The sequence below is a fragment of the Anabas testudineus genome, chromosome 7 (assembly GCF_900324465.2).
Source record: "Anabas testudineus chromosome 7, fAnaTes1.2, whole genome shotgun sequence".
NCBI classification, from domain to species: domain Eukaryota; kingdom Metazoa; phylum Chordata; class Actinopteri; order Anabantiformes; family Anabantidae; genus Anabas; species Anabas testudineus.
Genome location: NC_046616.1, coordinates 5,414,399 through 5,437,156, shown reverse-complemented (window position 1 = coordinate 5,437,156; position 22,758 = coordinate 5,414,399). Strand labels below are relative to the sequence as shown.

General features: G+C 40.8%; 1 protein-coding gene across 2 annotated transcripts in view; it reads left to right on the top strand.

Moving 5' to 3' along the window:
- The window catches only part of LOC113167221 (plexin-A1-like), a 204,228-nt gene that overhangs the window by 157,709 nt on the left and 23,761 nt on the right, over positions 1-22,758 (top strand). For both annotated transcript variants that reach the window (XM_026367642.1, XM_026367641.1), the window contains exons 14-20: positions 387-507; positions 680-816; positions 2,972-3,139; positions 9,311-9,404; positions 11,021-11,257; positions 14,486-14,629; positions 19,689-19,923. In XM_026367642.1, the coding sequence (XP_026223427.1) occupies positions 387-507; positions 680-816; positions 2,972-3,139; positions 9,311-9,404; positions 11,021-11,257; positions 14,486-14,629; positions 19,689-19,923 (1,136 nt within the window). The remainder of the gene's footprint in view (positions 1-386; positions 508-679; positions 817-2,971; positions 3,140-9,310; positions 9,405-11,020; positions 11,258-14,485; positions 14,630-19,688; positions 19,924-22,758) is intronic.

Below are 22,758 nucleotides of genomic sequence, written 5' to 3'. Positions count from 1 at the left end.
GGGCATCTCTATTCAAATATTACACACACATCCGTCATTCTACACATTATTCCTGACATCCCTGCATCACATCCTGTGGACATTTTTTTCTATCCCCCCCCTTTTCTAGTTAGATTTGTTCTCTTTACTTTGTTTCACCACATCTGAGCCACAGATTCAGATGTATCATGTAATGTGGTGCAGTGTGCTATGCATACGAAGCCTGCTATAGTCATGGGACTGATTATTCTGTCTTGCTATCCCTTAGACTCACAGTATAGGTTGAAAAATGAAAACTCTAATGCACATGTGATAACACTTTTGTTGTGGTTAATCCTTGCGTTGTGTTAAACAACTTTTTATTGTCTACCTTTTCTCCATCAATCCCTCCAACTTCCCCCCTACAGAATAGTGTGTCTGCTAAACGATGCAACAGGCTACAGGGTCCAAGAAGCTCAGGTGGAGGTGTGTGTGAGAGACTGTGTCAACGACTACAGAGCCCTGTCACCAAGGCCGTTCACCTTTGTGGTAAGAAGCATATTCATACATCATATCACACTGTAGGAAATCCTATTCGTTTTGCATGAGTATTAACGTCTAGTATTATGCAGAAAATATTTTGTCTTAAAGATACAGATTTAACATTGTTGGTCGTTTCACCATCATGTCATAACTTGTGTTTATTTCCTCTCTTCTCTAGACTCCATATTTCACTCGTATCCAGCCGTCTCAAGGGCCCATTTCTGGTGGCACCAGGGTCACTATTGAGGGAAGCTACCTCAACGCAGGCAGCTATGTGTCTGTCAGCATAGGGCCGCAGCCTTGCTACTTTAAAAGGTAAGAAGCATTTCTTATTCCCATCTAAATGAAATTTTAATTATCCCTGTGGGGAAATTGGAACATCACAGCAGAGGAGAATAGGATTTAGATAAGAATAAGACAAATAAAGAGTACTTAAGATAGCAAAACAAGTTCTCATTTATGACTGAAGGTACTGTAGATGAAGTAGGAAATGAATAAATACAGATAAAGAAAATATGTTCATGAATAAACATTTGTTTATGTGTACTCCACTACAATGTCATTATCGTAAAGATTTTACATGTGCATGTAAGCATGTAATCGACATGTCAGCTTAGGATGTTTCTCTGTGTGGTGGTGGTGGGGGGGGGGGGGGTGCCATGAATGTGCTTGTTGCCTGCAAACACACATTATTTCTTTGTCTGCACTCACACCGGCTTTCTCTAATCTAGTGCATGAAAGAATTCAAACTATCTTTACAGTTGCTTGCATGTCAAATGCATGGATTAGCCTCTCATAGCTAATCTCTATTGAAGCAAGTGTATGCTAGCTTTGAAGTCACAGCTGTCGTTTCTTTGCCGCCGCCTCCTCGCGGTAATCCAGCCGATTCTGCTTCACCGCTGTTCACTCACCCCAACTGTGTCTTTATCTGTCACACCCTAACTGTAGGACTGTGTTCATGGCATCTTGTGCAGGCTGCTGCGCTGGGAGGTGTCTTCTTTGTGAATGGGGTTGCTATGGTTACAGGCTAAGGGACATGGGATATATAGATTCTGTCTCTCTCCCTTTATTTTTTCTTTCTCTTACACTCCTCCCCCTCCTTGTGTGACTGCCGTGGTGTATTGAGGCACAGTAGAACTACATTAAAGCACACATGCACACATGCACACACACACACACATATGCACACACACACATATGCACACACACACACATACACACACACACACACACACACACACACACACACACATATGCACACACACACACACACACACACACACACACACACACACATATGCACACACACACACACATGCGTCACTCCTGTGAAGTCATGGCCCAGAAAAGCAGCCACCACTCAACTGTGCTAAATACATATTAGATAATGTAGCTACTGGGGACTACACTCAAGACTGCAATTGAAAATGTTATTTTGCCTGTGGGACATGCGAGCATGGACACGTACACACATACAGTAAGACACACATGCACACACACACAAACTCTTTCCATTCCTCCCCCAGTGACTGCAACTGGCAGCGCTGATCCTTGTCAGTGCACCAATCATAGCCGACATAAACTTCATTAAACATGACTTCAATTCCCTGTTTTTATTCTTACATCCGTCTTCTTTCTGTTACACTAAGCCAATCAAACTTCTTTTTATGTGAGATAAATGCAAACTGCAGACGAGTGGTTACACGTGTCCTAATATAGGTGGTTGTTATTTCACACTTCCAAAGTTTACTACAATATTAAATATATTATATTACATATTTCTTTACAGTAAATTATCTTCCAGAGCTTATGAATGTGACTCAGGGAAGTATAAACATTAGTAATAGTTTATAATATTGTCCTGCTAGCATCAAAAAGTAAGTTTCCATGGTCCTGGTATCTAACAGCAAGGGCTGCTGACAGGGTTTTATGAGTTTTCTGAGCTGAAGTCTATTGGTCACAAGTGGAAATATCTAATCAAATTAGCAGATTATAAAATGATTTTAAGAGAAAGAGATTAATTGGCTTCCCAGGCTAGAAACTGGTAATTACACAAAGCACAATGAGCAAGTGATTAAATATGTCAACTCTTCAGCTTGGACTTCAGTATTTAAGGAATGTCCTGGCATGAGAAAGTAATCACTGACTCTTTATTATTACGATTCTTTTTTCAGAGAAATCAGACCAAGCTAGACTGCTACTGGGTTTTGAATTGTTGCTTTCTCTAAAAAATTTCCAATTCAGTTTTGTCCTCTCCACAACCTTGTATGTATTTGTGTCCTAGATTTCAACTTGGAGAAAGCCGAGCCTGTCTAGTTTTCAGATCACTGTAGTTTAAGTCATAGCTGTACGGTGGGCCTTTATAGAACATTGTGGGTATTTAACCCATGTGTGTGTGTGTTTTTATTGGCCAACATCTTGTCAAACGCTTGTTAATCGCCTTCCGCCAACTTTTCTTTTTTGTCTCCAGGAGGAACGCCCGTGAGATAGTGTGTGTGACACCAGCAGGACTGGCGCCAGGCGGTTCATCAGTCTTGGTGGACATTGACAGCGCTGAGCTCAGAAACCCTGAGGTCAAGTTTAACTACACTGAAGACCCCACTGTCCTGAGGATTGAACCTGACTGGAGTATTGCCAGGTAAACAACTGCAACTTGTAATCAGACCGACTTGACCCAGTAGCTTTTGTTTGTCATCATGGTGGTTGAGTGAGTAGATTTGACTGTAGAAGAAAACAGGTGTTGTTGAGTTTTTGCAAGGAGATAAATGCACAAAACCAAAAATGTTGTTTCCTATCAGAAGTGCATCTAGACTGAGAGACTAAGTGCAGAGAGGACTTTCTCTGTTTGGACCTTGACTTTTACGCTACTGCTTGTGATGCAGCAGCATTACCAGGACAAATTTAAGGAAACGTTCTAGAAGCAGTTTTGAATGAACAGAGTTAAATTCCAGATGAGAGCTCTGACAGTGCGTTTGGATGGAGGTAAATTGACAGTGCCTCTAGCGATTTTTCATCTGGCATAAGCAAGACATCTTAGCAGAGGAAATCAGCGGCAGCAGCTTGGCGGATCCAAAAATGGGGAGTCTGAGCTTGTAGATTATACAGCCCATTAATTGTTTAAATGTGATTGATGATTGAAGAGGCAGCTAAAACTGATCAGCTGATGGCGTGTGAGGATCAAGTTCTCTGCCTGAACTAATGCAACACTCAGTTTGATGCTCAGAACTTCACAGCCAGTCTTGACATTGAACGTACATGCACGAGCAATACATTTAGATTAATGCAGATGTATTGACAGGGAGGACAGGAACAGACCAGTGTTGGTCATTATTACTGATACTTCATACTACCGAGCAGAAGCAAATCTGAAACCTTATTTGTGCTAGGTTTTATTTCTGTTTGCTGTATAATAATGTGTGGACTAGTCAGTGGTTTTAATGCTGTTTAGGACCCCTGTGTGATTTTTCCTCCCTCTCTTTTTTATTCCTGATAGTTTCTTTCTTTCACTGTGTTGTTTCCTTTCCTGCGGTGACTCATCAGTAGATGCTAGCAGATAGATGCAGAGCTTGTTAGAGAAGAGTGTTGATGAATCCTGCCCTGTTCCCTTTGCCCAGTAGGACTGGCCGTGCAGCAGCTGAGGCCCAATCACTGCCCTGCACACCAACTGTGAGGGTGTTTGTGTGCGAGGAGCTCAAAACTAGGGTTCTACTCACTCAGGGATGATGATCACACATAAAAAAGACACATGCATGCACAGACACACACACACACACACACACACACCTTACTGATTCCCAGAGTCCCTGATGTTTGGCCCCAGATCCCTCCTCCATCTTGCTGTGGAAACCACAAAACAACACATACACCTCATAAAGAGTGGCAAAGCTGTGATACACAAGGTGTATGCATTGCTGGCTGAGGACTCTTTAATTTAGCTGATGTGTCAGCCTGTGCCTGTTGTCCCTGTGTCACATGTTGGCTCAGGTAGAAAGTACAACGAACCAGCGAGATGTGATATCATATTGATTCATATCTGCCTCGTTGTCTGCTTTGGTGTGAATACATGCACGCCTCCAGAACATATCAACATTGTGCTCGGGTGGTGATAGCAGGAATGGATGAAAGGCGGTGAGGAAAAGGAAAAGGAGCTTAAGCGGAGGGAGAGTGCATTATCTTTGTGCTTGGCTGATGATGATTTCCCATTTAGGAAGAAGACAGAGCACTTCAAAATAAATCAATGAGTAGTGCTCATCTGGGATACTGAGGAAAGATATTTAAATAGCAGTAGAGGTTAGGGATGTAGTTTTGAGCCAAAATATTCAAATCTTCTCCCAAACTCACTGCAGTTGGAAATGAGGTTTGCCACTCCTTCAGAAAGTACTGCCAAGGTGCCCTGGAGCAAGGCACTGATTCTCCGTGGTACTTTAGTGCAGCTGCTTAAGGAAACCCATTAGAAATATGGTTGCACTAAGTGGCTGAATAGTTTAACTGTAAGTGTTCCAACAGTAAGATGCAGATTAATATATTAATCTACAGATTACTGTAATTATGTTAATAGATATATTATTTTATTATATTAAACCACATCAAAAAGTAGATTTGCAGTCTCCATTAATGTACTTGGTGGCCAATAGATTTTCTTCTTCTTCATCATCACTCCCTGCAAACATCCATGCACAACATACAGTACGTGGCTGCAGGTGTTGTTGCAGATAACAGAAGGTAAGAAATGTCAAAAATAAGGAACAGACAATTGCCATTTTACACATGTTGTCATTTTCCAGATCACAGCAACACAATCGATGCAAAATTGAAAAAAGAAAAAGTCCACCGATATAAAAATAAAAAAACAACACAGTAGATGGGTCATTATCCATCTTTTGTTTTCCTGTTTCTAAGTGGCGGTTGGCAAACTTCTCGTTTTTCTATATTTTGTTTTTGTGGTTTTAAAACAAAAATCTATTGGCCGCTCAGTACATTGACCATTTACACACCCTAGCAAACTAGGTGGAGATGGTTTAAGGACTACTGGTGGAGAAACCTTGTGAATTCATGTAGCTGGAGAACTTGGCATGACTAGGATGTTAGAATCATGCCAGCAGTAGATGCTGATTGCTGTCCAAACCTCTCTCATATTTCTCTGTACTGTGCTGTTTACATGTCAATCAGTTTGAGGAAGATGTGACCAAAAAGAAGGTGAGTAAAAGAAAAACAGAGCAGGAAGTAAAACGGAAGAGATGGAGAGCAAATAGAGAGAAATACTAAGCAGTAGTTGGGTTAACTCAGCTATCCCTGAGAGTTTATTCTGATTGTCTTGTTGTCTGTTCCCTGAAGCATGTACCTGAGCTAAAGAGACTCGCTTAGACAAAGAAAGAAGCAACAGGGACAGAGGGACTCAGCACAAATATACATCAAGCTGAGGGGGAGAGGGTCGTAGGAGAAAGGAAGCAAAGGACAGGCAGCGCTTTAAGAAGTGCAGTCTGCCTAGTCCCATGGTGCATTTGTAGGAATGACATAAACATCTAATTAAATATCAGTTCATCTGAATGTGGCCTCAGCTCTGTTGCTGCCTTGTTAATCAGCCGCCTACATCTCTCTTTCAAAGAGCATTATGCTGTTACATTATGCTAAGTCACTTATTTCCTTTATTAGCATTTCATGTCCTATATTAGCAACGAATTGAGGGTGCATGCTGTGACATACGAGTACTGAAGCATTGCTCTTGCACCATGATTTTGCTCAAGCTGTACACTAAAAGATGTGTATTAATATATCAGTCAGCTGCATAAATAATTTCAATGCATGGCAGCAATCCAAACTAATACATCACAAGTCCACACATTCCCTGCCTATAACACAACAGAAAACTAATTTACTCTCAAGATAAAATGTGGAAGAGTACAAAAATCATTAGTTCAGATTAGAGTTTCACAATATTACAAGTTAAACTTCCTAAAATTAATTAGACTGTACTCAACCAAACAAGCTTGATTTGTATAAAATTAATTTTACCACATCATGGCAGCGTCTCGTGGCAGTCAGTCATATTGAATTGAAATCTCAATTCCAATTACTTGAGCTATAATGGGTTCTTGAAGATTACACTGCTGTAGTACAAATGACAATAATATAGTGTCACAGAGTAAAGGGTATGCAAAATTAAAAGCAAATACTGCTACACCTTTGACAGACTTGATGCCTCTCGTTGTATCTACAATCACATCTTACACTTGACAGCGTTATCCAGAGACACTCTGAATGAATGGGACTCATTCTCCCTAGCCAGTAATGGGCAATCTGCCGAAAGAATGAAAACCCTGAGCTGAGACTTCAATCCTTTTGTCTACCAACAATGCAAGTGATGGTACATATACCTTTATCATTTACTCCCCGTCCCTTCCTATCATTACCGTTTGCTGTTATTGTAAGTCTTCCAGGTTTAGACTCCTGGATGAATGTCTAGTAATAGCCTCTTACTCGTCTTCATATCGCCGTAGCACTTAGTTTTCTGTTTGATGCTTGTAAACAAGTTGTTCTGGATAAGTGTCAGATTAATGTCTACATTGAAAAGACACCTACATGTTGCAGAAATCAATGTTAGACACGGTAGCCTCCTATAAGGAATGCACCTGGCTATTCTTCTGCAGTGGGGGGTTTGGGGGGATATTCCGAGCTACGAGGTGAGCCAAGGACAAAGGTTTGCCCAATGCCTCAGTGAGTGGCATGGTACTATAACAACTTTGTTCACCTTAGTGTATCTCCTAATATTCTAAGCTTGACTTGTGTGGAGACAGGAGCGTTTGTCATAAGCAGCTATCACTTCATAATCCTCTAATTTATCTGTGACCCATCGTTTGTGTCAAATGGCACAGGACAAAGCAGGTACACTTGCAGGATTACTCAAAACCCCTCAAATCATCCTGAATGCTGAAAGAATGGCAGATTAGAAATAGAGATATAGGGATAAAGAACTGGGAGGCTATCACACTTTTATACGGCTAGCTCCAATTTAGGATTTAGAATTTTCATAGTCTGCAAATATGGTTGGTGAAGATATAAATTATACTGTACTTTGGCTTAAAGGTCTACAATATTCAAGAACAGCTAAAAGAAAAACACAATAGGCAGCAATTGTTAAGTGTGTCTACTGAGACTTGTCTAGTTAATAAGTACAGGGAAGTGACAATGATCCATCCCCTACCTCAGCAGGATGCCCCATGCAGAGAGTTGATACCACTGAAGATATCCAAGGAACAGGGGGAGTAAATCTTAAGAACATGTCTTTAAGGTGTAGATAGTGGAGACAGCAGGCAGAGTTAAGGATCACTGACAAGAGATTTAAGGGTATTACATTCCTCATCCACCTAGCAAGACATCAACAGTGAGATGACACCCCCTTCAGCGAGATATCACAACATGGACGTCGACCAGTTGAGCCATCAACGTCACAAAATCCCAGAATACCATTCAGATGTCCACTGTCCATGCCTTCGTGTCCAATGTGCAATAACTGTGCGTTGGTTATGACTTTTTCCAGGTACACAGTTTAATCTCACATTTATCTCACAGCAGTAAGAGAAACTACAGTATAACCTGCTCCAGGCAGTGAGGGAAGAAAGACACACTGTTGGAATTCGTACATACTGTATTTCTCAGTGAAAGACACTAATCTTGCAGAAAACAGAGTAGAGTACTCGGAGGTTGAACTGCCATTGTAAAAACGAGGAAAGCATTGAGAAGGTAAGATATCTTTCATGGAAACCTCATAAATTCAATTTAAGTGTAGCAGTGAAAAGGACACACCGACTCCATTGTTTTTACAAGTGGCAGGAATCCTCTATGATAAAGATTTTATTCTTTCTCTGAACGTCATGATCCTCCCTCAGCACTAATAACCTTGCCTTGTGGAGAGGTCCAGTCCATAAATGGTGGACCTGAGCCAAGGGCCAATTTCACTAGTAGAATTTGCAAACCATTCGGCCATTGTTTCAAATTTACAAGCAGTTATGGTAATGGAGAAAGGCCTATGTACACCGCAAGGCCAAGAGTCTGCCTTCACACTCTACTCACCATATAAATGACTCTTGGGGTTTCAGCCCAGTTCTGGTATTGTTATTTACTAGATTCAGTTGAGCGACTTCCTCTTGCTCGAGGAAAGCACATATTTGCTGTGGATGGAGTCTGGGATTGGAGTATGTACAGTACCTCTGTGGATATTTTATTTCATTTCCCACTCGAACTACTTCTTCTGTCTTACTTTCACTCGGACATATGCTCCATCATGTTCTCATTCTATCCTTTTGTCCTCTGTTACCTGATGCTCATGGCACTCCACTGTATGCTTGAAGCCAAACTTCTTTTCCTGCAAAGTCGTCAAGCTGTTCTTTTGAGTTTTTAATAATAGCCACACACGGAGTACGCAAAGTCTGAACAATATTTTATGTTTTTATTAATTCATTTTTCAGCTTCTGCAGATGCCAGGGATAGTTCTGCTCCTTTATCTTTTCTTTCAGCATTATGAAGAAATTAACATATCTGGCAAGTTGTAGAAAGACTAACTGACACTCACTGGTTTGTTTTTCACCAACATTTCCACTCCTGCAATGCAATTTCAAGGTCGCAGTGACCACGACATTTTAAAACTTTGTTGAACGTTAAGTTTATGGGAGCAATTTTCTGGGTAACGTTAAAGAAGGATTTTGGTTTTGGTTTTAACACAAACAATTCTACAATAACTTGAAATTTAAGACATGATGCTTTACCATTTAAAGAATCTATAAACTTTTTTCTCTTCTTCGTTTCTCCACAGCGGTGGGACTCTGCTGACAGTAAGCGGGACCAACCTTGCAACCATACGAGAACCAAAAATCAGGGCCAAATATGGGCAGGCAGAATCCTTCCATGTGAGTATTGATGTGACTGACACATGTGCAGCACTCCAACACAGACACAAACTATATGTGCCGTATACATCATTCAGATTTCTACATATATACATACAAATGCAGATAACTGCTTCTGCAGTGCTGCTGAAGGTGGCAGACAGTCTGTCTCTGTGTGTTGCTCACATCTCCTCTCTCCACAGCTACAGCTTCAGACATCTAACGCTACCTGAGGCCACATAGCTTTTCAAATGTCACCACGCCACATGAGTGTTTGTGTTGCAAAAAGAAAGAGACAACATGAGAGAGACTGTGTACGTGTCTGAGTGAGAGACAGAGGCAGAGGATGTTTCGGGGGAATAAAGAAGAAAATAAAAATCACACAAAACCTGAAGTTAAAGAGCAATAATCGATTCTGCGCATAATCTTCATCATTATCTATATACTGTGGCGAGGTGAAGCCCTTTAGGTGTCAGGGTGAAGAACTAAACTACAAACAATACGAAAGCACTCCAACCTGGGAAAAAAAAAGTTGTTTATTGAGACAAACAGCCAACACGGTGCATCCCACACAGCACATTATCAAAGTGCTATACTGCACTTAAAAGACCATCCTGATGTTTTTGAATATTGTTACCTATTCACTACAAATCACAACTACTTCATTTCCAGGTAATTTCTAAAGTGCACTAGTGTTTAGCATTTTCAATACATTTTTCAGCCTTTTGTTTCTGTTCGTTTCAGAACAATATAACAGTCAACTTACGGTGAAATATGCCACAGCGAACTTTTGGCTTTGTCAAAGTGCTATTGTCATGTAATGAAATTGAATGTGTGGACTAATTTAAAAAGCCTGAAATATGTTCACGTGATGTCCTCATTCAGCCAATATGTCCTAGATATGATGACTGAATAGTGGTGTGTCTTGTGTGTGAGTTCTATTTTTCCATTCACATTCCTAGTGTAACTATAAATCATGAATCAAAACGTGACCTTGTGTGAAATATATTTGTAATAACCGGTTCAACAAGCAAAACCACGTAATCCTCCTAATATATACATGTTAACTGATGCAAACATGGTTATGACTTCATGTAATCATGTATTCTCCAGAGTAGTGTTGTAAAATATTATCAGGGAACAAGCACACGCACACAGCACACTGCCCATTATTAACAGGTGATCATAAATTTGCAACCAATTTACATTTTCAATAGGTATAACAGCATCTCAGTTTCACAGGGCATTGACTCACAAAAAGGAAGGGTTATTATACCCAACAGATCCATTTTAAAAGAAAATTATAGCCTGCAGACCTTCAGTATCTAAAAAGAAGGTTATGCTCCCAGTTTCAGACATTTTATTCTCATGTAAATAGAAATATAACTTGATTATTATGAAAGAAGAAACATTTAGACTTGTTCACTCATGACTTTTTATCTCTCCTCAAAGATAATGCTACAGTAAAATATCACTTTTTTAAGATGACGTTCATTAGAAATATGTTCCAAAGCTTATGTTATTGTGGAGAGGTGTTGTTGATGCCTCCTGTGAAGTCAGACTTCTGAGTCTTTAGACGCTTTAGAAACTTTTTCTCCCACTAACTACAAACCTTTCTTCCCTTCTCTTATTTTCAGAACTGCACAGTTTATAACAACTCAGTCATGGTGTGCCTCGCTCCATCAGTGGCGGATTCAGAGCTGGGTTTTTCAGAGACGGGCACGGGCCCGGACGAGATCGGGTTCTACATGGACAATGTGAACTCTCTGGTGGTTGTTAACGAGACATTCAGCTACTACCCCGATCCTGTGTTCGAACCGCTGAGTCCCTCTGGAATACTGGAGCTCAAACCCACTTCGCCGCTTATTCTCAAGGTCAGAAAAAAAAAGCACGAGAGTTGTTTTTAAGGAATTTTTCTCCACCTGCCTGTACATTTCATTTGATTTCATCGGGGCTGTGATCTGAGGTTTCTACCTGGCAAACACCATTGGCTAGTACTTATCTAGGGAGCTTTGTAAACACGTGTTAACCTACCAGGGATTTTTGAAGACTGAAGATTAAGATTCACTTCTTTTAGGCAGCTTGTGCAGTGGGAATGAAACTATTGACATCTACACTGGATTGAAAAGTGTCACATTTATTTGGTGTTAGAAAAAGTTAATTGAAGCAAAAACTTTGTAATTAGCTGATGAACGTAGACTCGTAGACAAAGAAAGAGCATCTTTTTATATATATATATTTTTTTTTATAAAGGATTGTTGCACAGCACAAACCTTGAAGAATTTTCTGTTCTTTCATTGCAATCCGGGCTAATGTCTGCTTAGCTAAGAGTATAAATATAAAATAATATGGGTACTAAAAGTATTTATTTTAGTATTTAAATTGCCATTGGTTTTTAAAAGAACATTGATGCCCAGTAGGCAGACAAGAAAGTGTGTTTACATCCAGAATGTGTTCACACAATTGAGTGATAAATAGGTTTTTCTACTTCCCTATTTTGTATTAATTAATAACTGCAAAGTCTGCCACACTCACAAACACAATTACTGTTTTTTTTTTTATTCATAACACAGATGAAAAAAAAAATGCTCACAAATGTGTTTACAAGGTATCTCAGAGGGGGGGAACTCACAAATTCATCATTGAAAGCTGAAAGCTTCCACACCGTCAAAGGCCAATTTTTGTCCTTCAGTAACTAACAGCAACTTCTTTGACTACCATCCTCCTCTGCAGCCTGCAGCCCTCTTAAATAACAGTCTTTTCAGTATGTGTAATTAATTTCTAGTGCTGGAAGGCTAGTGCAGAAACACACAGGCCCACGGTCCAAGAGATTTGGATTATGTTGGTTTTCATTTTCATTAACAATAATTGGACATAAGTATATGAAATTAATTGGCAAATTCGGAGTCGTGTGTGTGTGTGGGGGGGGGGGGGGGGGGGGGGGGGCTTTGTTATCTCACAGAGCTCACCTGAAAGGTTTAGTCAAAGAGTGGCTGGAGAGGAATTAAAGTGGCTGTTTTGGTGGGAATCTAAAGTATAAGTGTGAGTACTAATGTGAAATTAACTGAAATAACCAGCGGATCAATGTCTGCAAGTAAATTAAGGAGGTGTAAATAGCACTTCTTAGCTGGTGACGCTAAATAGACTGTGTGGTGTGTGTCGTCCTGTAAATCGATTAATGCCATGTAGAATTAATTTATTTTTAATATCAATATGTTTTATTTTCATTGAATCCAGTGTTTAGAGCTTTAATCTTTTGCTAGAATTTGCCTTGACTATCTCCTGTGTTATCACGGAGAGTCTGTTATGCTGTTTATTTCCGTGAAGAGATTGAAAACAGCGTAACAGTCGTAATTTATTTCTTAAATGATAATTTATTAGCAAAGAGCCTCTCAGTAATTGCCAAATCTCCTGCTTGACTTGTCGGTAAAACTGCCTACACCCTGAAAGCGCTGATGAGATGGACAAAAATGCAATTTGGTGGGGTGGGATGTGGGGTTAGCTTTTCTCAGAGATGCGTGCACTATGCTCTCCACGCAATTAATTTCTCATTTGAAGTGTCGGGTGTGTTTTTACTGAGGTGTGTTAGCGAGAGAAAAAATATTTATCTGGTCTCGGTGTTTTGTGAGTGCTTTCCTGTGTGCGTTTTCGAGTGTGCGGCCCCTGTATGATGCTTCTTGTCTGGCGTTTGTGTGTCAACAGCTCTGTGTGTGGCGGGAACTCGAGTGCACGTGTGGCTTGAACTCTGCATGTCTGCGTGTGGATAGGAGGCTGTCTGTGTGCGCGTGTATGTGCTTGCTAGATGGAAGGGGATGTGTGTTTACAGGGTTGCAGAGCAGAGCTAGGTGGCGGCCTGCAGAGACTGTGGGATTGGAAAACGGAGTCTGTCTCTGCTTCCCACTGCTAAGACAGCGGGAGACACAACAACTATCTCCTATCGCTCCCCGCTTCTCCATCTATCTCACTCGCTTACTAGCTCTCTTTCCTGCTCATTCCCTTTTTGTAATTTCATCTTCTTTTTTATAATCTTCCCCTGAAACTCCTCACGTTTGTTCTCCCGATGTCTTCTTACCTTTTTTACCCTTTCTGTCTTCATGGCTTGAATTCATATCTCACCCCGATCCTTTTTGTTAGCTTGTTGTTCTCTGGGCTCCCTCCTTTCACACCACTAACTGCCTTCCTTTCCATGACAAACAAAGTGTGTGTCAAATTGGTTGTAGTGCACTTGATATTGAAATGTAAAAGAGTGGAGCAGAAATTTACAAATGTTGTGAACACCAGTTCAGACTTTATGTGTGAAATTCAATTTAGTGGACAGTGAGCATGAGTTCACTTTCTTTCCAGCCTTCTTTACCATCTTCCTCTTCCCTTTTTTGTGTGTTTTGTGAGAATAATTTCAAACTACAGGGCAGCAACTGGTTTCAATCAAACCACTGATGCTTGCAAATGACTGAATACACAGTTTTTGCTTAATTGTCAAGACCAAATCCACCAACGAACAAATGATTGAACCAGTATTGTTTGTGTATCCGAAACCTGAATGATGATTCCTCTGTTTCAATGAGCTCACATGTCCAAAAACTATTAAAACCACATCAGTGAGCCTCACTGTTGCACTGGGTGACATGTTTCTTCATTATGATAAACAGGAGCACTGTAGTGTGTTTTGGCTCAGTCTCACCGTCTTGCTGCTGTAAATACAACATCACCAAATGTGTATTAATCTGTGGCTGAAAATAATCTCCAGCATCAGCACTACATATCCTGTGCAAGTTCCCTAAAAGCTACATTATCCAGCTGTTTTAGGAAATTACTGAGCCTAATTTAAATTTATAACTCTGATTTCCTTTTAAAGATGTTTGTCTTCACTGAAAGTCAAACAAAGATTGAGCAGGTTTATTAAAAACGACTCCTCGTAGCATTAGAGGAAACATTAGGTTAAAGTCATGTTGAACTAAATCTTTCTAAACTATAATTTCATGTTACTTTTTAAATAAAAGACAAATGTGATAAGGTCTTAAAAATGTCTCTGTGCAAATAAAGCATGCATCAGTGAGCCGAACAGCTCTGCTTCATCACATTTCTCTCTACTCTGTCTTTAGGGTCGTAACCTGATCCCAGCGGCTCCAGGTAATAGCCGCCTGAACTACACAGTGCTGATTGGAGAAACTCCCTGCGTCCTCACACTGTCTGAGAGCCAGCTGCTGTGTGAATGGCCCAACCTCACCGGACAACACAAAGTCACGGTCAGATCACCGCTCCGCGTCCTCTCTGTCTCCATCAGTGATACTGTGACCTTTGTCTCGACTTTCACTTTCCTTAAACGTTGCACTTTTCAGTTTTCTGTCCAGTTTGTCCTGGCACGCGTTGAAGTACTTGCCTGATATTATGGCCTGAAACCTTCATAGCACACTTCTTTCTAGAAATTTCCCCTTTTTTTTGTCTTTCTTACTCCTTATGTTACTTGGTTAGTTTGCACTTTGCAGGATTTATGCACAAGGCAGTTTATAAAAGGACAGAAAATACCAGCTGCTCTACTCGCTATATTCACACTGACCTAGTAATTCATGTTTATGAATATGAAAACATTCTTGCCTGACAATCACACCCCATAATGTCACTCTAACCTTGTCGGTGAGTTATGTGAATAACCCCTCATGTCTTTTCTAAACAATTTCCTCTGACAGATCCTGGATATGCTCCATTGAGCCTGCACACCAAGGCTGCTGTTAAATATGTAACGCTTAATTAACATGTTGATCTTCATTGGCCTCCAACTAGCCTGTTGCTGAAAATAGGACAGTGGAGGTTTAGTCCTGACACAGGTACTAGACCTCTGATATACACTCCCCTCCAAAGGTATTGGAACAGTGACACTATGAGACAATAGATAAACGTTTCAGCTTTTATTTCCAGGTGTTTACATCTGGATCCTAGGTGCTATCATCTGAGTTGTTTATCAGATTCAGTCGTGAACACCTGGAAATTAAAGCTGAAATGTTGACCTTTTGTCTCATATTAATCTCTTGATGTCAAACCCAAATGTTTTCAGTCTACAGAACATATCTTACAACAATAAAGGAACTGGCCTCGCTGTTCCAAAACTTTTGGAGGAGAGTGTAAATATATGGCTGGATGAAAAATGCAAAGAATAGAATATTTTTTGTGTTGCCTGAACGACTGAGCACAATAAGTGTTTGAAATGTCACAACTCGCTGCAAAATCATTCAGTTGTTTACATAATGCACTCGACGTGACCACAGCGAACCTTTAGATATGTCTACAGATGGAGCAAACTGCAGCAAACAAAACACCAGAATACCAACTGTGACTTAGGGCATGTTCGATTAATACCATCCACATCCACGCCACACGAAGCAGCAAAGTTCATTAAAGAAGCAAATAAACCTGCATTACTCTGTATATGCTGCAACTCAGGAAAGTCACCAGTCTTTGATGCTGTGAGTGTATTCACAGCGCTGTCGATGGAGGTTTGTGTTCCACATGAGCGAATCAAACTTAGCTGCTCTTTATGCGCAAACTGATTTATCATTTGATGCTGAATAATTTCTGTCAATTGATTGTCAATTAATAATCTAACTAGAAGTTATTGCTCTTCAGCATAATGCTGTCAAACTAAACACAGTCAGGTGTGCGTTTGCTGGATCTGTGCTACTGTAAGATACTGTTCTCATGTACTCATAACTACTTATGAAGCTAATAATAGGAAACCTGTTCCGACAAGCTCACAACATTTCATTCTAGAAGAAAAACTGAAAGTCAGCAAACAGCTTAATTACATTATGTATGCTGTATGCATGTGCCACATATGGTGGGAGATGAGAGAAGTATGAGTATTAGCTTTTGCTACAGTTTATGTCCATGACAAGGCACTGTCAACAGCGAAGCTCTGTCCTGCAGTTATGCAGAAACATAAAAGGTGGTATTAAGAATAGAATTGTTACTCCAGGATGCCACCGATATGGAGACGCTAAGCTTGTCTCTAAGCTAATCCAAGAGCCTCGTTCACTGTATAAACCTTTCTGATGTGCAAATTTTGTCCAACTCTCAGCAAATCCAAGCTCGAGTTGCATTTTTAAAAGCATTACCATTGACTTACGCTTCATATTTTCTATGTGGAGTGTCCCAAGCCTCAACTGGTTTATTTGCGCCTGCAGGTGGTAAAAAAACAAAAACAGTTGCATTGTGTTCATTTCTAGTGTTCTATACTTTACGTTCCAAAATTACAATACAGCAGAAAACAAAATCAAAAAACGAGCTTAGAAGTGTGACCAGTGGCAACCAGTCAGCTTTACTTGTCCAGAGCGTTGAGCCGTGGACAGACTGCAGAATGAAATCTCTAAATTCACTCTGACTGGAGCAGACTTTGAAAATCACCACAGCTCCTGGAGCATCCGAATTGAAAAAGGTCAAACTTCAGCCAGGTGACGCAGCACTTTGAATATATTTGGATGTTTGTGTGACTGTGCCGCCCATACTTCATCAACTCCCACTCATCTCCAGCCCCTTTTCAGCTTATCACCAGTGTCCTTTCACAGTCATTTCACTAGATCTTTATGACATTTACTCCCTGCTAGCTACAGCCAATATACCTAGAAAGCCACTGACAGTACATCCGTGTAATTCAATATGATAGCTCTCATCAGAACCAGCCAGCTCCAAGGTGGAACTCTCTTGAGGTTTTTTTATTTTTTTATTTTATTTCTTTATTTATTTTTGAACAAAATGTCATGTTGAATACTGGAGCGATGTGATGTGTTGGCGGGGATGGTGGAGTTACTCCTTCGTCTGACAATAGCCAAAGAAAAAATAGAGCTGTCTGTTCCTATCTCTTCTGCCGTGTGTGTATTTGTGTGTTAATACATGCACAGTGTTTGTAGCTTACTTGTCGTGTGTGTGTGAGTGAGTGTACGTATGTGTGTGTTTATGCACGTATCCTTGTCTTTGTGTGTGTTGTGCTGAGCGCTGCAGAGAAGGACACAGCTGTGGCACAATGATATTCCCCATGTAGACTGACCTACATAGAGGGGACCCCAATGGGCGTCCAGACGTACCAGGCTAGCGTGTGTTAGTGTGTGTGTTTGTGTGGGAGTACAGTAAGAAGCATTGTATGTGTACATCAGAGTGTTTTTGTGTGTCCCCTCACATACTCAGCTGTGTGTTGGCAGCTGTCTGCCTCCCTTGAGTTTCGAAGAAACTTGTTTGTTGTTTTGGCCTTCAGCTTTTTAAGTTCCTCCATCAGTCCTTCAGCCTGTCATGAAAGCAAAAATAGACAAATGCCTGGAAAATATGTCACCAACTTAATATCCCTTATATTTTTATACTTGATTCTTCCTTGTGAACTTCCTCCTCAGATCAGATGATTATTAGACAAACTAAACAACCTCTGATAGCGTAGTGACTCAGGTAAACTTTTCTGTGGCGAATAAACCTAAAAGTGAATCAGAGTTCCTACAGACACATATGTGAATTCACATTTAACTGCTCAAACAGGTTTTTCTAATGACAAATGGTGTGAAACCCACTTGTACCACACATTGATTACATATTAAGGATCATTAGAAAAGTCTAGATCATTCTCAGACCTTCAGTATTGACCCCTGAAGGTCACTGCTGGGCGTCGTAACAAGCTTAAATCTCCACTGTTGGCATATTTTCATGTGGCAAGGTTCATTATTATCGGCCTTTGTTGTGCTGTTCTGGTCTCCTGAGAAAAGTATTTAGCTGCTAAATGTTTCATTATGTTTAGCTTGTCCCTGCCTTCGTCCTGATGCTGATTAGTCCTGGACAGGTCGTGTACACTGGTTTATTTGATCTAGCATTTAATGTTTGTGCCGTGTACCAACATCACTGTGAACTTGTCTCATATGTTTATATTTCTGCCATTATCATATGGATTCAGTTTTACACACTGAAATCCAAACTGTGTTTCTGCAGTCTCAAACTATAGTTGGTTACCACATGAATTAATTCAATTCAATCTCCTTTGCAAACTTACTTCTGCAACATGATTATGTCCACGCAGTAATTGACTACTTAATCTTATACAAGCCAGTTTAATTGTCTCCACTATTGCAAATTTAATTTGTAGGTATTGACTACACTGATATTGATCTAACAGCTTCTCTGTTTTATTTTTTTTAATCAGACTTTGGTAATGTTAACGTAGAAGTGCACTTACAAGAACTTCAAAGTGCATAATCACACCTCATTTGAATCGGTTATCAACCCCCCTGGTGGATAGCTTGATTTGATGGATTCTAGTTCTGTGTGTATGTGTTTCTGTGTGTGTGTGTGTGTGTGTGTGTGTGTGTGTGTCTTTTTTCTCAAAGCTTATGTAAATGCAGTTAGTCAGAGAAAAAAGGAAAACATTACATGTGTTTGGTTCTCCATAATTAGCAGGGCTCCTTGGAGAGAGATTTAAATGCTGGTGATTACTTTGTTTGATTACTTATGCTTTGTGTGAATATGTGTGGAAGTGTCTGTGTTGAGCGTTTAAGTGTGTGTGTGTGTGTGTGTGTGTGTGTGTGTGTGTGTTTGTGACGGTGTCGACCTCCATGGGGCGGCTTTAACCTTGTTGACATATGCAGGACAACAGTCACTGTCTGACTTAAATCAGTTTGTTAAAGTTTAGCGAGATACTATAAATGAATTACAGTCTTAAACCCTGATATTGAGTCTAAGTATCTACAGGCAGCAGAGTGTAGGAGAAGTTAACTTGTGAGATCTTCATTATCAAAGCCCTCTGAAGCTGCTCCCCTGAAGGCAAGAATCGAAAACCTTTCCTACAAGCGATGTTCACAGCAGTCAAGGTGATGTAAGCCTCAACAGTATAAGCCTGTCAGAGATCGCCCTGTTTAGTGTGAGTACTGTGCAGATGAAAATTTAATGATCCTTGCGGTAGAAATTGGGTCAACCGACTTCTCTTTCATCAGACCACCAACTTTCAATCTCTTCAGACCACCTCATCTATTTCTAAACCCTCCGCTGCTGGAGAAATGACCGCTGCCTGGTTTTTATGTCTCTCTGGAAATGCCCAGACTGGCTGAAGAAAAGCTCACAGGGGAAAGTAAATAAGTGGCAATTTCCTTTCTTTTAACGACTGTGGTGGAGCTGCCTTTGAGCAACGCACCGAACCTTCAGCTCTGATAACACAGCTGCTCAGCAGCCACAAGTCTGAGAACGCAGCTCTCTGGTGAATAACTGTGTGAATAAAGAGGGGAGCAGCAGATACGTCTGTCCTTTCCTTTGATCGTTAAAATTTTGTTATGTTGATGTGTTTAGATCCGAGCTGGTGGGTTTGAGTACTCCCCCGGAACGCTTCACATCTACTCGGACAGTCTGCTGACGCTTCCTGCCATCATCGGCATCGGAGGGGGTGGCGGCCTGCTTTTATTGGTCATAATCGCTGTGCTGATAGCCTATAAGCGGAAGTCAAGGGATGCTGACCGTACCCTTAAACGTCTTCAGCTCCAGATGGACAACCTGGAGTCCAGAGTGGCCCTGGAGTGTAAAGAAGGTAGGTGATGAAAACTGTGTTTGTGTGAGTGTGTTACAAAGGTACGTTTTGTAATAATAATAATAATAATAATAATAATAATAATAATAATAATAATAATAATAATAATAATAATAATAATAATAAATACTTTATTGATCCCCTTGGGGAAATTTCTGTATATACTGTATGTGCAAGCAGTCTTCGCTTGTTGGAATGAAGTTGAGACCATGAGGTGATGAGTCAGACAAGATACAGCGTGTTAATTAACAAGACTTTGAGGAAGTTCATAATAAATGGCAGCATGGTGGTGTAGTAATAGCAGTTATCTCATAGCAAAAAGGTCATGGATTTGAACCTGCTGCACCGCTGCAGCCTTTTTATGTAGCAGGCTCATGTCTGTGTGGTTTCCTCTGGGTGCTCTGGTTTCCATCCACACAGCAAAGACATTCAGGTTAGGATAATTGGTGACTGTAAATTGTCCATAGCCATCAATGGTGAATTGTTGTCTGTCTCCATGTGTCAGTCCTGTGATTGACTGGTGACTTGTTCAGGGTCTACCCTGCCTCTCAGCCAATGTCAGCTGGGATTGGCTCCAGCCCTCAAGGATAAGCCGTATAGCTAATGGATGGATGACTAGATCTCAAATAACTCAGATAACCCTTTCACCTAAATAAACTATATATCAGTCCTCAACTTAATATATTACACAAATCATACACTTAAACTGTGGTGGCTGCAGGTCAGGAGGTAGAGTGCTAACTGCTAACTGCAGGGACAGTGGTTCAACCCTCAGCTTCTCCTGTGTACATGTCGTCATTGGGCAAGGGACCAAACCCCAAGTTGTTCCTGGTGTTTGTAGCGCAATTGTAAGTCACTTTGGAAAAGAGCATCTACCATATGACTAAATGTAAATGTAAGCTGCAGACAGATAATAAGAAACGCCATAATTGCTGCCATCAGTGCTCATGACAGTATATTTGCAGGGTTTGTTTACAGCAGTAAATGCATCAGGTGATTCATGGCAAATAAACTGTTCTATTTATGAAAATACAGGGCTGGTATAAAATGATTCATAACAGGGACTCACAGCCAGTTTAGTTATAATACCTTCATCACAGGACGATGCTCGCACGTGTTTTTATTTACAGATATGAAAAAACAACACACTGATGCGTGACAGAGTGGAATAAAAAAACATTACACAGTCTCTGACTAAGATGTTGTCACACCACAAGCTTCCAGAACGTCTTCACTGCTGCCTTACATAGGTTTTCTAAGTGGGATTGGAGTCCCACTGGAGGGATAGATGCCATTCTTCCACTGTTCCTCGCGTGGTGTTTTGACGACAGTGGTGCAGAGAGCTGTCTAACATGCCAGGCATCTGTCCATGTTGTGTTGTGATGTGTTCACCTCTCAGTGAAAGCAGCACAACAGCAAAAGAGTGGCAGGAAAACACAGAGAGGGCACACAAAGTGTTCATGTGTACATGGTGCAAGGCGGGGTGAGGGGGTGCTTATATGAGGCTGGACTTTTAGTAGCAGTGTATGTGACTGATGTAAGGACAGCCCAGGTGTTTACTCTTGATATAATGACACAGGCACACACAGCCAAGCTACAAGGTTATAATATGATTACACCGCTGTCTTGACACAGTGTCACAGCTCTATCAGCCGCCAGGGATCAGCTGTCAAACAAAACCTGCAACAGCTTTTCATTTAAAGTGCTACACTTTCAAAGAGATGAGAGCATGTTTCCTGACTGAGGTGACATTTTCAAAAATGTATTCTCACCTTGTTGTAGTTTAAGATGTGATTTGTGTTTTTCAAAGAGTGCAACTAGAAAAAGTCCTGCCCTTTTCGCAATGAGAAGCCAGACAGTGTTTGAGTCGATACAAATAAAAGGACTTAGTTTCCTGCGAAGTGAAGCATGGCCGTATCCCCACCCCCAAAAGTACCCCGCCTCTCCTGCTGCACTCCCAGCTGGCCTATAGAAACAAGATGAGTGTGTGTGGGTGGAGGAGCAGATGAAGTGGGCGGCCCGCTGTGTGTGTGACAGCAAAGGAGGTGTGTGTGTGTGTGTGTGTGTGTGTGTGTGTGTGTGAGGTTGGCTTCGGTCTAAGAGTCTTTAGGGAGAAGCGACAGGGGACGTTTGGTTCAGTCATCCATGAGAGGCAGACATCACACTGTACACTATGATCCAAACTAGCATATTAGCAGTCACGGATAATTAGTTACACATTACAAAAGACAACTGCTGACTGGCAAATGTCACCTTTTAGTTCAGTGCTAATGTTTTGGAGACGCCACGTGACCCTACTGACGCAAATCTAAATGCAAATGCTTTTAAACATATTCATGGGTAAGGTAAATGATTTTTCCAGGAAGGACCTACTGGACACAGTGTTAACTGACTCAGAATCTGGAATCTTTACCACCAGCTATTGATAATTTTGCTTTGTGCTCTTTACATTCAATCTGAACTCCCATGATGCTCCTGGCCTTAGTGAGAGCGAGTTACACAGTACAGTGCATCAGCAGTTTCCTTCCGTGTTTGCACTATCTCCGTCCTACTTGTGGCTTTGCTCCTCTTAAGCATAACCATTTACCATTTGAGTAATAAATAAGAGATTGATTAATCGATAGGAGCTGAGACAGAAGAAGTGGAGTAGATAATGGACCGGAGAAAATGAAAGTACGTCTCCTTCACTATGCAGCCCGTTCTCTTTTCTACAATATCCTTTTCCGTTTTGCTCCTTCTCCTTTTTTTTTACTTTTGTCTTTGCATTTACTTCCTGTCCTGTTTGCCTCTTGTCTTATCTCCACTCTTCCTTCCACTTCTTCTCAGGTCTGACCG